Source organism: Athene noctua, chromosome 1 (genome assembly GCF_965140245.1).
Source record: "Athene noctua chromosome 1, bAthNoc1.hap1.1, whole genome shotgun sequence".
Taxonomy (NCBI): Eukaryota; Metazoa; Chordata; class Aves; order Strigiformes; family Strigidae; genus Athene; species Athene noctua.
Genome location: NC_134037.1, coordinates 198832012 through 198845508, shown reverse-complemented (window position 1 = coordinate 198845508; position 13497 = coordinate 198832012). Strand labels below are relative to the sequence as shown.

General features: G+C 39.7%; 1 protein-coding gene across 6 annotated transcripts in view; it reads left to right on the top strand.

Annotated features, from left to right (window-relative positions):
- MCF2L (MCF.2 cell line derived transforming sequence like) overlaps window positions 1-13497 on the top strand; it is a 163255-nt gene that overhangs the window by 59067 nt on the left and 90691 nt on the right. The window contains exon 1 of one of the 6 annotated variants that reach the window (XM_074910052.1): window positions 4355-4484. The exons of the other annotated variants lie outside the window; for them this stretch is intronic. Within the exon in view, the coding sequence (XP_074766153.1) occupies window positions 4364-4484 (121 nt within the window). The 5' untranslated portion in view covers window positions 4355-4363. Of the gene's footprint in view, window positions 1-4354; window positions 4485-13497 lie in introns of those variants that run through there. 6 annotated transcript variants of the gene reach the window in all.

The following is a 13497-nucleotide window of genomic DNA, read 5'->3' as shown; positions in this document are numbered from 1 at the left end:
AGAAGGCTCAGGACTAAGCATAGTAACAATCAGTGCTACCTTGCTATGGTAGGGGGATGTTCAACTCCATAAAACAGATTACATTAGAAGTAGCTTGTATGTTATATATTTAATGTGTGCAAAATGATCACTTTCATAGAATCATATAATGGTTTGGGTTGAAAGAGACCTTAAAGATCATCTAGTTCCAATCAATTTTGTTCAGTAATGTAGAGTTTGTAGTTTGTAGTACTATTCTCAACAAAATAAGTATGTGTACGAAGATAATTGATGAAGCACACTTTAAACAGAAAAATCTAAACAAAATTTCGCTTTTCTTACCCCTCATTTCATTTCCACTGTTAATGTGCTGATGCTGAAAGATACACATGGATGGCACTTGCCCTTTTTTGAAAAGACCATGAGATTTAGCTTGTATGTACCCTTATATTTGTTTTTTAGAAACTGTTCCAAGAAACAGAAATTTCTGAACTCTGCATATGTGTGTTAGATGCAATTCCCCTAACAATTTTCATAGTCTCTTATATTGTTCACGTGAGACCTCTCCTGCAGTCCTCTGGGATTTTTATCAGGGATGTGATGGCACTTCTGATACTGAAGTTTCTCTGCAGAAGCTCCTCTCTGCCGAGTCTCCAGGGAAAAGAGCAGATGAGTGGAAGGTACAGATCTCACAGACGAACTCCTGTGTGGTGTGTGTATGGTGGGATCTTGAAGTGCCAGGCATGAGAGGTGCCATGTTTTCTTGTCCATGAGATGCACTCTTTTCCCTCAAAAATGAGATTGACAATTAAGGAGAAACGGCAACACCAGTGGCAGTGGCATATCAGCAGGTATGAAGAATAACTTGTGTTGAGCAGTGAAAGAAATACAGAAGAAACACTAGCACAGTGTTGATTCTGCTACCAGAGCCTCCTGCACTACAGTTAGGAGGGATACATGGTCCTATATGATGTGAACATTTCAGCACTGCATTGATTGTGAGGAGGTAAGGAAGGACCTGTAAATATCACAGTAGGGCATTTGAGATGTCCCATAAAGATAAGGCTCCTCTACAAACAAAAAGATGAAAAGAACAGTGAGAACACCCCAGCAATGATGAAAGTGACAGCAGCTTAATTTAATGATTCCCAGGAAGACTTGAAGTTATTGTACTAAAATGTTGTGATAGTCCCCAGGAATGAAAGGAAGAATCAGAGTATACAGTCTGGCTGCTTCTGTTGTCACTGTGCAACACTATGTCTGTGGTCAGAAACAAACCCAAAAACAAATCATGAGAAAAGTAAGCCCTGTTTCATTGCCATAATTTTGTTGATTCCATCAGGCTGTCTGCAGTCATTTAAAGATAACCATGGAGGTATTCCCCATTGAATGTTACTGTTTATGTGACATGAGAGAAGAGATAGGTGCAGTCTCATTAGTACTGCCAACAAATACTCAAAGAATATTACTGTCTTTAATCTGCTACGTAATTTGCTGATGCTGTACAGAGCAGAGAAGAAATCCTTCTAATAGGAGCTTTTGTTATAGTAATACCAGTGGCAAGGGAAAATATTCCGATTATTTTCCTGGAGATGGAGGCTGCTGCTGTTTGGAAAACACTGCATTACACCATCTGTTTCCTTCTGATTGCACACCACCATAGCCATTGTTGTGATTAATTTCTTTGCTTCTAGGCACAAATTTGAGTGGTTGAAAGAAGATTAAAAGCTTGTTTTGCAGACAGGGATGAAGCTAATGGCTAGCTTTCAGTAGAACTGTGTGTACTTAACAACTTTACAACTCAAGTCATCAATCCTCTGCATGCGTTTGATATATGAAGAAAGCAAGGAGAACGTCCTTTTGCTGCATTGTAATAATCCTCTGCAGGAATTGTTGGTGAGGTTTCCACTGTGTGCCACTAGTGTCACCACACACTCAGCACACCACTGGGGCAGTAATTTTTCATAGAATCGTTAAGGTTGGAAAAGACCATTAACCTACCACTGCCAAGCCTACCATTAAACCATGTCCCTAAGCGCCATGTCTATACACCTTTTAAATGCCTCCAGGGATGGTGACTCGACCGCTTCCTTGGGCAGCTGTTCCAATGCTTGATAACCCTTTCAGTGAAGAAGTTTTCCCTCATATCCAACCTAAACCTCCCCTGGTGCAACTTGAGGCCATTTCCTCTCATTCTGTCTACCTCATTTTGTAGCTGGTGGCTTGGCTGCTGGAAGAAGATGTGTAGTTTTGTCAGCATCCCACTTGATTGTCAGACCGGGTTCTTTGGTCATGAGGCTGGTGTGCCACCAAAGCCCCAGACAAGTAGTAGCCTGCCAGGCAGGAAGGCCCTGATGGTTGGAAGTCTGCTGCAGGCATCTCCTGGTCACATTTGGTGCCTCCATTGGGAAACTCAGCAGCAAGGAGTAGGTTGCATTGTTGTCTCTGCAGATGCTATTGTTCCCCTGTATCTAACCAGAACCACTGCTTTGTTCTCCCCAGTGATGAGCAGCACAAGAAAATGTGGAATTTTTTCTAATATGGACACTGTGCCTTACTTCAGTTCCTCTTCTGTTTGAACCCTAAATATACAGTACAGTGGAAATGTGTATCATGGTGGTTTTCCACCACTAAACTGTTCCCTTCCTTCCTTCCTTCCTTCCTTTTAATTCCTGTATTACTCAAATAAGCTTGGTAAGGCCTTTGATCTAGGATGAGTAGCACGGCTGCTGTATGCAGTGGTCCTTCTGCTTCGTATAATGAATTTGGAAAACAGGCTATATTTGCATTAAATGCATCAGTTCTTATTTATTTTTGATACTTTTCTTGATCATCACATTTCAAGATTGTCACATTTGCCTGTGATTTCATGTTGGAAGTTGAACATTTTCCAGCTAAAACTGTAATGATTCACCTCTGTTAACAAGGTATATTCAAACTAGTATTTTGTAATCAGTTATTTAATACTTACTTCAGTGTGACTTAACTAAAGGTTGTCTGTTTGAATTTGCTTTCAGAGTAGTGGTTGGTAGACCATATTTCAAAACACTTCTTCAGTTTGATGTGCGTAATGGTATATATTGGGGCTGTGGCAGATCTGCAGCCACACAGGACATAGTTAAACAGAATTGAGAGGAAAATGTTGACTGCCAAGTAAAGCAGCATTATCAATTTCCTCCCTTCTGCACTGAAAGAGACAGAGGGAACAGACAGTGTAGGGTTTCCTGATATGTTTTAAGAAAGCCTGGGATTCGTTTCCCCTCCCTTCCTTCCTATTAGTTGTTTGTTAACTCCCAGGAAGATTCAGGGTTTTTTTTTATGAGACCTCTCTGCTCACATATTCTGGAAGTGAAGTTTGCCTTTGAGGGTCTTGGTCCTCACTTCTCTGCAAATGCAGGGGGAGGAAGAGGAGTTGAATTGGTGATGCGAGTCTGATTCAGGGAAAACGAAGTGGAGTTTCTAATTGACAACATCGTATTCACAACAGTATATTTTTTTAATTTGCTGACATGAGCGTAGCACTGGCCCCTGAGGAATACAGGGTGCTTCAGACACAGAAGTAAGAAATGCAGCAAGTGTCAGCATGAGATTTCTGCCCTTGGAGTTCTGGGTTGTGAACTTACAAGCAAGACTCTGAAGTTACAGGAAATATCTTCAACTTGCCCTTCTTCAGGAGAAACCTCAGATGTCTTTTTTTTAACAACTGAACATCCCTCATGTTAAGGAGAATGATGTGAAGAAGGAGGCAATAGTACGGGCTACTTGGGACGAGCAGTGGCTTTGGATCGCCGTGTGCAGCTGGAGTGCACTAACAAACTGGATGTTTTGTGGGGGCTTTTCTCTGTCAGAAACAATACGGGGCTGTTAGTTTGACGGCAGTTATTTTGGATGAAACACTGAAAAACGGGCCGTTTTACACTTTTTTTTTTTTTTTTTTTAAATTTCATCTGTTAGTCTGACCTGCTTACACAAGAAGCTGTGTCTCCTTTATTCATACTAGTCATACTGCAAGCAGGTTGAAAGCTGTGGCAAGATGTCCTGTCTGCTGGGTGCAGCATGCTAGGAACTCAGAGAGTCTTGCAGCTTCATGCAAAAACTTCATTAAGGACAAGTGATTTTTCTTTCCAGTAAAACCAGGAATGGGTTTCTGAAGAAAACCACATACAAGTAACCACACTGCACCATTTTCCAGCTCTTTAAATTTGCATCTTTTTTTAATCTTTTTTGGTAGCATTTTAATTTGACAAGGACATTTTATGTTCCATTGACATCTAAAACCAAAATCAGAGTGCATTTTGGAGCATTAGAAGAGTGTAATTCTGAAGAGGTGATTTTTTAATTTCTTTTGGTGAATAACGTGGTGAAGATACAAGGATAGACATCCATGTCTCAACGCCGCCTTTTAAGAGAAGGACATGAAAGTCATCTTAGGATCCTACCAAGATTCATCCAAATCCTTCATGGCAGACGGCACCCACGAAATAACCCACGCCAAATATGCTCTGGTGAGGTGAATGTATAGGTTATCCTTTAGTGGGATTTATACCTACATAGAATGTTGCACTTGAATTTGAGTAGTAGGTTAGGTAAATATGAGCAGTAACTAGCACAGTATTGGCCTTACTGGTTTTCTCAACTGATGAATCTTGCTGGAATGAACATTTTTTCTCAAGGCATACTCATGTAGGGATCCTGCAACTGTTATAGTTAAAAAAAATAAAATCTTTATCTGTATTAGATATTACTGATGGATGGTGATTACTCTGTCCAGTACTTACTGGAGAAAACCATTATATCTTGTTTTTCCTTGCAGTTCCAGGTGTATGATAGTATCTAACACGCATCTGAATGCTTTACACCAACCTGCCTTTGATACTCTAGAAGAATTTCTCTGAGTGCTCTGCTCTTAAAAAATATAACTAATTACACCAAAAAAATTTTTTTAACTGTACTCAGAAAATCAGGAAGCTTCCGTTCTTTAAGTGTAATGTACTAAATTTAGGACTTGCTGCCACTTACTCAGTCTCAAGGTCTGTTCCGTACAGTATGTGGTGTAATAATATGTTAGTGTGACTGATAATTGTATAACCTTTGTGTTTAGTAAAGCTACATTTTGTTGGGGTTTTTTTCTGAAACAGGTTAACTCTTGACTGGGTGAGATAAGCTGAAGAAGATTTTCCAGTAATTAATTAATCCTTTCTTGATTTTATATGCACAGTGACCTATTATGTTTTAAAAGAAAAAGAGGCCTTTTTTTTTTTCTTTTTAAATTAATTTGGAGCATATGAAATTGAAATCAACATAAACTAAGCTACCTTTATAGGATAATATAAAATTTTCAAGGTCTCTCAATATTCCTTTCTTTAATGTCAACACTTATTCTTAGAAAAAAAATAGGAAGAGAAAAATGCCTCTCCGGTGGATCCTTTTGTTCAGACCACCTTTTGTACTGTGTTCAATGAGTCTTCTGTCATCTATTTTGCTTAGAATGAAAATGCTAAGGTTTTTTGATAACCTTTTTTTGTACCTTCTGAAATGTAAAGATTTCATCTTTCCTGACTTACCAGTTCTAGTCATTCATGAGGCCAAGGTTTGGTGCCTTTAGGAGTGTTAACTAATATATTAACAAGATTTAACAATTAATTCTTTTCAGCTCAGACTATAAGAAGTTTTGATGTTAATTGCTGTTAATCACAGTAAAGAAAAGTTGTATTAAATACATGGAATGCAGTCTTACAAAGCAAAGCAAAACAAGGCTTCCTCAAATTTCAGTCTTAGCTTCATGTAGGATTCAACCATCACTTGGTAGTAATCACACTGCACTCAGGTTCAAAGTGTAGCCATAAAAGTTACCACTTGCACCAATTATTTTATAACATCTATGTACTTATGAGTTTCGGATGCTTGCTGACCGTTCATAAATGGATTGGAGCTAATTCAAAGTATAGGCAAAGCCTTGAGTGCATAGGAGAAAAATAGCAAATGAATATATTGAACACATTCTGACAGTTTTCCTCATTTTAGCCTAATTTCCTTCAGACTCAGATTCTTAATATAAATCTTGTAATGCTGTACAGTCATCTCTTACTTACAGGTTCCTTTCACTATATATAGGTGTGAATAGTCAGAAAATTGTATGTTTCTGTAGGAGGCTGTCTGTCTTCTCTCCCACCCATCCTTATTATTATTCCAAAACTCCTTTTGATTGTGTTGCAGCCTTTTCTCTTTGAAGTCTTCAAGTATGCAAAATTCTGTTTCCTTTCCTTCCTGTTAGCCATTTTCTGTTGACACTAGGAAAGCAATTATATGCTTCTAATGTTAAGCTTATATATCCAGTACCAATCATTCCATTATTTTGGTCAAAGCTGGTTTATGGCCTTTTGGACCAGTAAGAGTTTTCCCACCTTCCTGGTGGCAGACCTCAGTTAGCATTCAGTGGCACTTCAGACCGAATGTTACACAGAAGGTGGATCAAGGCTTTAGACTGTGGAAGGGAAGAGGTACTGCAGCCTGGGAACATTTCTGTCCTGTAGCTACACTGGGTAAAATGACAGTTTTGGCAAGCATGTATTTCCAAAGTAAATGTGCTTGTGATTCTGTGAATCCAATACATTTCTCTTTTTGTGACAACATGAAGCCACTGTGTCCTGTTGTCCCAGGTCTCACAGAGCTTTGTTGTCTCTTCATTAGCATTGCTGGAAATTGCCAAGAGCAGGTTTGCTCACTGTCACTTCACTCTTTCCCCACGTTAAAATGTTTAATATGGAATATAGAAATCTTTTACATGAACAGTAAATGTCCTAGCTCATATATTGATTCTGTACTACCTTATTTACCTTAATGAGGGAAGCTTTGCTGGCTTCCAGAGTCTTCACACTTCATCAAATCTGGTTCAGCTTTATTTTCATTTTAACAAAGCAGACTTTATTTACTTATTTAGCTCTTGGACAGTTGGATCTGTCCTCCTCGGCCTGACCCTCCTTGCTTTCCTCTCTGTGGATGTCTTTTACCCATGGCAGGCTGTGTTGCCTTTATCTCCTCACCCTGGTTGAGCCCTGTCTCTGGTGACACTTGCTCTTTGGAAAGCAGAGGTTTGGTACCAGGTGCCATGTGGTTCCTCCTGCCTGGGCAGACTTGTGTGAGACAGCATCATGCTTTCTGCACCTGTTCCTGGCCTTATATCTGTATGCTTCTGCATGTCCGACTGCAGGCAGGTGGGACAGCAGCTGTAGAGTTTGTGGAGGATTTCAGCCCTGGAAAGCTGTGGTTTCAAGCAGTCTTCTGTGGGGATACCTGTCTCCTATCAGCAGGGGAGATTTTCCAGAGACCTGCTGTGGCCCTTTATGATGGGTTTCCTGGCATGATGCTCACAGACCATCCTTTGAGATTCTCCCTCTTCTTGCTTTCTCCAAGCAAACAGGAACAGTAGGTCAGCTTGAATAGAGAGCTGTAAAACAAGTCTGGCAAGTGGAGACTCCAGAGACATCTGTCTTCAGTCTGTGCTGCACTTAGTATGGACAGGGACTATCTTTGTAGGCATCCTGTAGTCTGCCTCTTTTCACACTGGATTCAGGCTGGTTTTCTGATGAAGATGACTGAAGCTCTGAGGCAGTTTGCTTTCATGTGTATGCTCTAGGTATGTAATGAATGGATGGATGAGGAGACTGTCCATGTCCCAGGGTCCTTCTAGTCCAATCCAAAGAACTGCAATGAGGTACGGTGAGGCAGCGCTGTAATATGGGTGTCTATTACTAATAGACTGTGGTAGTGAAAGAGTCAAATGAGACTAAGTTAATCCACAATCTGGGTAATCCACCACAAATAGTGAAGACAAGTCTAGAAGAAGAGCACTCTTACATCTTCTGTGTCAGCCAAGGGGATGGAGATATGGTGCATCTTCTCCTGGAGTTGTATTTCTGTTGGATATTGGGCATTCTTATATGGGGAGAGCTTACAGGCAGGATAGCGAAATGCATGGATGCAGGAAGTGTCAGACTGAACATACATATACACGAACACACTTAAGTACCTGAAGGCTTCAAAAGGCTTCAACATAGCCAAAGCCTGCCTGGAGCCTGTGTAAACAGTGAGATTTCTGGTCAGTGTTAAAGTCTGCCACTACAACTTTACTACTGTTAGCCCCCATGCTAGATAGGTCCAGGTGTGTAAGGTAAGGCTGTGTTTACTGTTTGCTGCATTCACGCCTTCATTTGCTGGCTGGATAAATGTGTTGAAAAGGGATTTATTTGAGATTTGGAGTTTCCATGCTTGAGACTTCCATCACCTGTCCTGCTGGAAATGCTCTTGTACTTTTTCCAGCAGAAAGCTGGAGAGGAGTGTTGGGTGTGAATCCATAGCAGAGGTGATAAACTGCACTGAAATACAAAACCTGTGAGTAATTCAATACAAATAGTTTCAGACAGTGTTGTGAATATCTGAGTGGAAAACAGTTTTGCTTTCTCTTGTTAAAGCCTAACATGAGTAAAAATATGCTCAGGGTTTCAGCCTATAGACTAGATGTAGTGTATCAGACACTGGGTATATCAGCAGTCTGTAAATATTCAGGGTGGGGACATGAGGGGAGAATACTGTAATTAAATAAAGAGATAATTACAAGAACAGTAGCATTACCAGAGGTCAAATATATTTGTAAAGTCATCTTGTGCCACCTGTTGCATTTATGGAACAAAGTTCAGTTAATATGAAGCTCCTGCCTTCTTGGGGTAGTTTGGTCTGAGCAGAGGAAGGGAGAAGTGGATATTTTTCTTCTCTGACAATGAATCAGAGAGGTATTTCTGTAGCAGAAATGAAGAGCTATTATTTTTTCTCAGAATGGTGTTCATGGCTGGATTTTGTGGCACAGGGTAAGTTTGCTTAACTTTATAATAACTCCTAGATCTTGTAAATGTAAACAGACTACTTGTGCAGTTTGCTAAGTCAGGAGTGTGTAAGGTGTGTGGCTTGGGATTGTGTTCTTGGAAGCATTTTGAACTCCATGTTTTATATGTTCCAAAAAAGCATGCATTTCAAAAGTCTTAATATATATTGTGCTAGCTCACTGGTTCTTGAAAATACACTGTTCACAGAATGCATGTCATTGGAAGAGTCTGAATGGTTGACAGTAGTGTTTAGACTTTATTTCAAATCCCCTTTTCCAGAGGAAGTAAAATATTAGATATTTTAGGACCTAAATTTTCATATAAGGTTTTTATAGAACTAACTTTCCTCTCAAATAGCATCCCCCCTCAAACTTGTCACCATTTAATATCTGTGATGTCATGGTTTAACCCCATCTGGCAACTAAGCACCACCCAGCTGCTTGCTCACTTCCCCCCTGTGGGACACGGGAGAGAATCGGAAGAGCAGAAGTGAGAAAACTCATGAATTGAGCAGGTAAAGCAAAAGCCATGTACAAGCAAAACAAGAAATTCATTCACTGCTTCCCATCGGCAGGCAGGTATTCAACCATCTCCAGGAAAACAGGGCTCCATTACACATAACAGTTACTTGGAAAGGCAAACACCATCACTCCATATGTTTCCCCCCTTCTTCTTCCCCCAGCTTTATATGCTGGGCATGATGTCATATGGTCTGGGGTGTCCCTTGGTCAGTTGGGGTCAGCTGTCCCGGCTGTGTCCCCTCCCAACCTCTTGTGCACCCCCAGCCTGCTCCCTGGTGGGGTGGGGTGAGGCAGAAAAGGCCTTGACTCCGTGTAAGCACTGCTCAGCAGTAACTGAAACATCTCTGTGTTACCAACACTGTTTCCAGCACAAATCCAAAACATAGCCCATACCATCTACGGCAAAAAAAATTAACTCCATTCCAGTCAAAACCAGCACAGATGTGCTTAAATGAAATTATTTATTTGGCTCAGCCAAGTTACTCAGTGAAAAGTGAGCACATTAGCAAAAACAGGCACAGCTGACATCCGTACAAAGAGAAAGAGGTTCCCAAGCAGTATGTCCATCAAGAGTGAGCTGCTACTTCCCTTAAATCAGTTTCAGAGCATCATCATGCAATTTTACAGGGCCGTTTCTGCTGATAGAATGTGTTCAGTATATGTTTTCTGATAAAGACCTTGTTGCTGTTCAGAGATACCAATTCAGCAACACTGGCAAATGTTGTTTTTCTTCCCTCACTCAGGTGTCTGTATTGACTTGTCCTATAAAACTGAGAGGCACCATCTTCCTATTTTAACTGCTTTTTAATGAAATGTTTAATTTTAACATCCTTATTCTTTGTGTTTAAAAGTGAAGGAAAGACATGATTTGAGGGGTGTATTTTACAACCACATTAAGAGGTATGCTGTGATAGAAAGTAGAAATATCTAAAATGGATGACATTATCAGCAGATTTCTGAGAGTGGTCGCACTCAAGATCCCTGAAACTGCCTGTTATTTCCCATTTCTTGTGTTAAAAAGTGATTTGAATTCCTTTTTAAGCAACGTAAAATTATAATGTTCTAAATTACAGTGTTATAAAAGTCACTACTTTAAAAATTTTGGTGCATTAATTTGGGGGGAAAAATGTCATTTCTCCAGTTGTGTGCATAATAATGAAGGAATATGTAGGCTTTGGGTTACTGATATACAGATCACCACCTTTATTCCCCTGGATGATGTTTCCTCCAAGAAAACAAGGGCTTTTAAGAATCTTTCCAATTAAGAGAGACATACACCCAGAATTAGGGTCAATACAAGATCTTACCTCTAGGCTGCTGTTCCAATAGATTCACTGACTCTGAACTCCTTGAGCCCGCTCCCTTGCCCCTTGGACCTCCCTCCTTTTGCCTATGATTTTCTCTTTGTCCCTGTTTGCTAGGATTTAAGCTGCCTATGAGTCTTCTTACCGGGAACAGACCTTTTCTAAGGGTTGTTGTGTAACATTAAGGGTTATGCATGTGAATGGAGAAGAAAGTCAAAAATAGTTGTGTTACTTCAGTACATGTAAAATGAATTCTCAGAAAACAAAATCTGCCTTGGTCTGTGACACAAAATGGGGAAAAAATGTCTTCCTGACCATTAGTGCTATTTTAAAAGCCCATTTAATTAGAGGCATTAGCATATATGGCATTAATGCCATAGTATGCAGTGAGTTAGTATCATGGCTGCTGAAGAGTATATGAAAAAATAATGGAGTAGTGAAAAGAAGAGCTTAACAGTTTCCCCGATGAATAAGCAGAGGTACTTTACTTCAGTAATTTAGAGTAAAAATGACTTGCTGTTCTTATAAAAAAGCTTTTGCTTTTCCATACAGAGAACTGTCAACAAGAAGGTATTTACTCTCTGGGCAGAACCAGTCCTAGAACCAGGATGTAACTTTATTGACTCCCTTTATCTTCTTCATTGTTCTTTCAAGAAGCTTCCAGTCTCATGTGCTGTTGCAATCTGTTTATCTGTACTGAAGTCATGCTTAATAAGATGGCCTGCACTACTTCCTTTTACTAGGTATGCTTGTCGTGTTTAACAAAATCCCAGATGATATTCAAATTAACCTCAAAGGTTAAGCTAACTTGAAATGGTGGAACATACATGGCCTCGTGGTAAAGCACAATAACTGAAAGGATCAAAGTTTATTGTAAGATTTCCAGCCCTTCCTGACTGATGCTAAACTCTCATATTTATTTGTTTATTTACTCTTATTTCAGAGCCACTATGTCTTCTTCCAAAGCAGGAAGTGAAGATTAACACAACTTTTTTGTGTTTCATTTCTTGCCCAGTGATATAAGAAAAACCTCAAAAGGGATTCTATTTTAGTCAGCAGTCAATCCAACCTCACACACAACTTATGTTTCTTGCACTTTGACTCAAGTATGGCATGAAACCATCCTGAATCTTGTTGGTCAGTGTTTTTTCTGAAAATAATGGACAAGGGCTGCTGACCGTCTTAGTTTTCACATTTACTTATTCATCTTTAGTATCTGTCAGCAGTCATTGGTGTCATTGATGGTGAGTTTGTCAGCTTGTACACAATTTGGGGTGAGGAACCAGGCAGTGGAATAGGTTAATTCTTTCCTTCTGTAGGGGCTTCTTCCTCTTATCCCTTCTTATCCCCAAGTGGAAAAAATTGGAGATTTTTCCACCTGCAGTGCTGACAGCATGCAGTGAGTCTCAGCCTCATCTAATTATTTTAATCAGATTTACACTTTTTTCTCATTTGAAAGTTTCTAGACAATTTCAGAACTTTTGTAAATAGAGGCTACAAAAAAGTGAGTCCAGAGAGCAAGTTAGAAGAGGACCTCAAAGATCTTAGTGAGAGCAGCTTGCAGTTGTCTTTTAGTAAGGAATTTTGTCCACTTAACAAACAGGTAGCAATTGGTGGGGCAGTTAGGAGAGAATGATCCTATCATTTCAGATGTGAGTGGTTAGTCAAGAGTATACTTTCAAAAAACTGTGACTAGTACAGTTCTGGTTACAACTTGTTTTAGAGTTGTCCTGGATTACAATAACTCTTGTAATCTGTGAATTACTTATATTAATTTTATTCTGATGGGGCTGTATTCTGAAAATCATTCAGGTTTCAGATGGACAGTTTTAACACAGTTGGTTAGTTGCATTAGTCATGAGTAATTCTCCAGATGATTCCATCTTTTGATTTATGTCTCTGAGAAATCACTTTAGAAGTCTCCACAGTATGTGACATACAGTCAAAGGGCTAGCTGAAGAACTTGTTTTTATGTGTCCTTTGGCTTTTGGGGAAGCTGCTACTTGCTCTTACTTGAAGGAAAGATGCAGTCTGTATTTCTCTCCTTTTCTTCTTCTAGGTGGAAGTCGTAAGATTTCATGAAACACAAGCCACTTGTTTCATGCAGTGAGTCTGCGGAGCAGAATTACTCTTCAATTCCTAAGCCTTCATGTTTAAAAAATAAGCATTTTCTCTGTTTTAGCCAAACACTTACCTAATTCTTACCATCTTTGGTGGATTCCAAAGGTGTATATGAGAAAATGGATAGAGGTCAGTAGGTAAGTTTTTTTTAAAGAGAGCTATCATGTGAAGTGAAGAAGTCAAGATACTGCCTCTATCCTTTTACATTAGAGAAGCTTTACCTTTCCAGCACTGCATGTCATAGTTGGGTCTTTGGAACAGAAACTCAATAACGTGTCCTTCTTGGGAGCCCAAAACCACACAGCTCTCCTTCAACTCACTTCAAAACTCTTGCTTCTACTGTCTAAACCTCTAAGACTCCAGTAGTACGTTCAGACATTCTAACTGGACTGGGCACAAATGTTTTGCCATCTGTCTCTGTATCATCTCCCACAGTGGTTATCAAAGATTGTTTAAGGACTTCAGGTGCAAGTACAGGTGGTGTCTACTGCCTTCTTCAGTGTAAACTTTTCCCTTTTTGGTTGATAACATTTGACCTTGGTTCCTTCTCTGATTTTTTGCTGACTTCCAGCTATTGAAAATTATGTTCTTTGTCTGCAAGGTAAGTTGTAATCATAAGTATTGCAGATGTTGTCATGTGATTTTATAGAGGTATTTTAGGGATAAATTCCTTGAAGAAAAAAACCCCAAGCT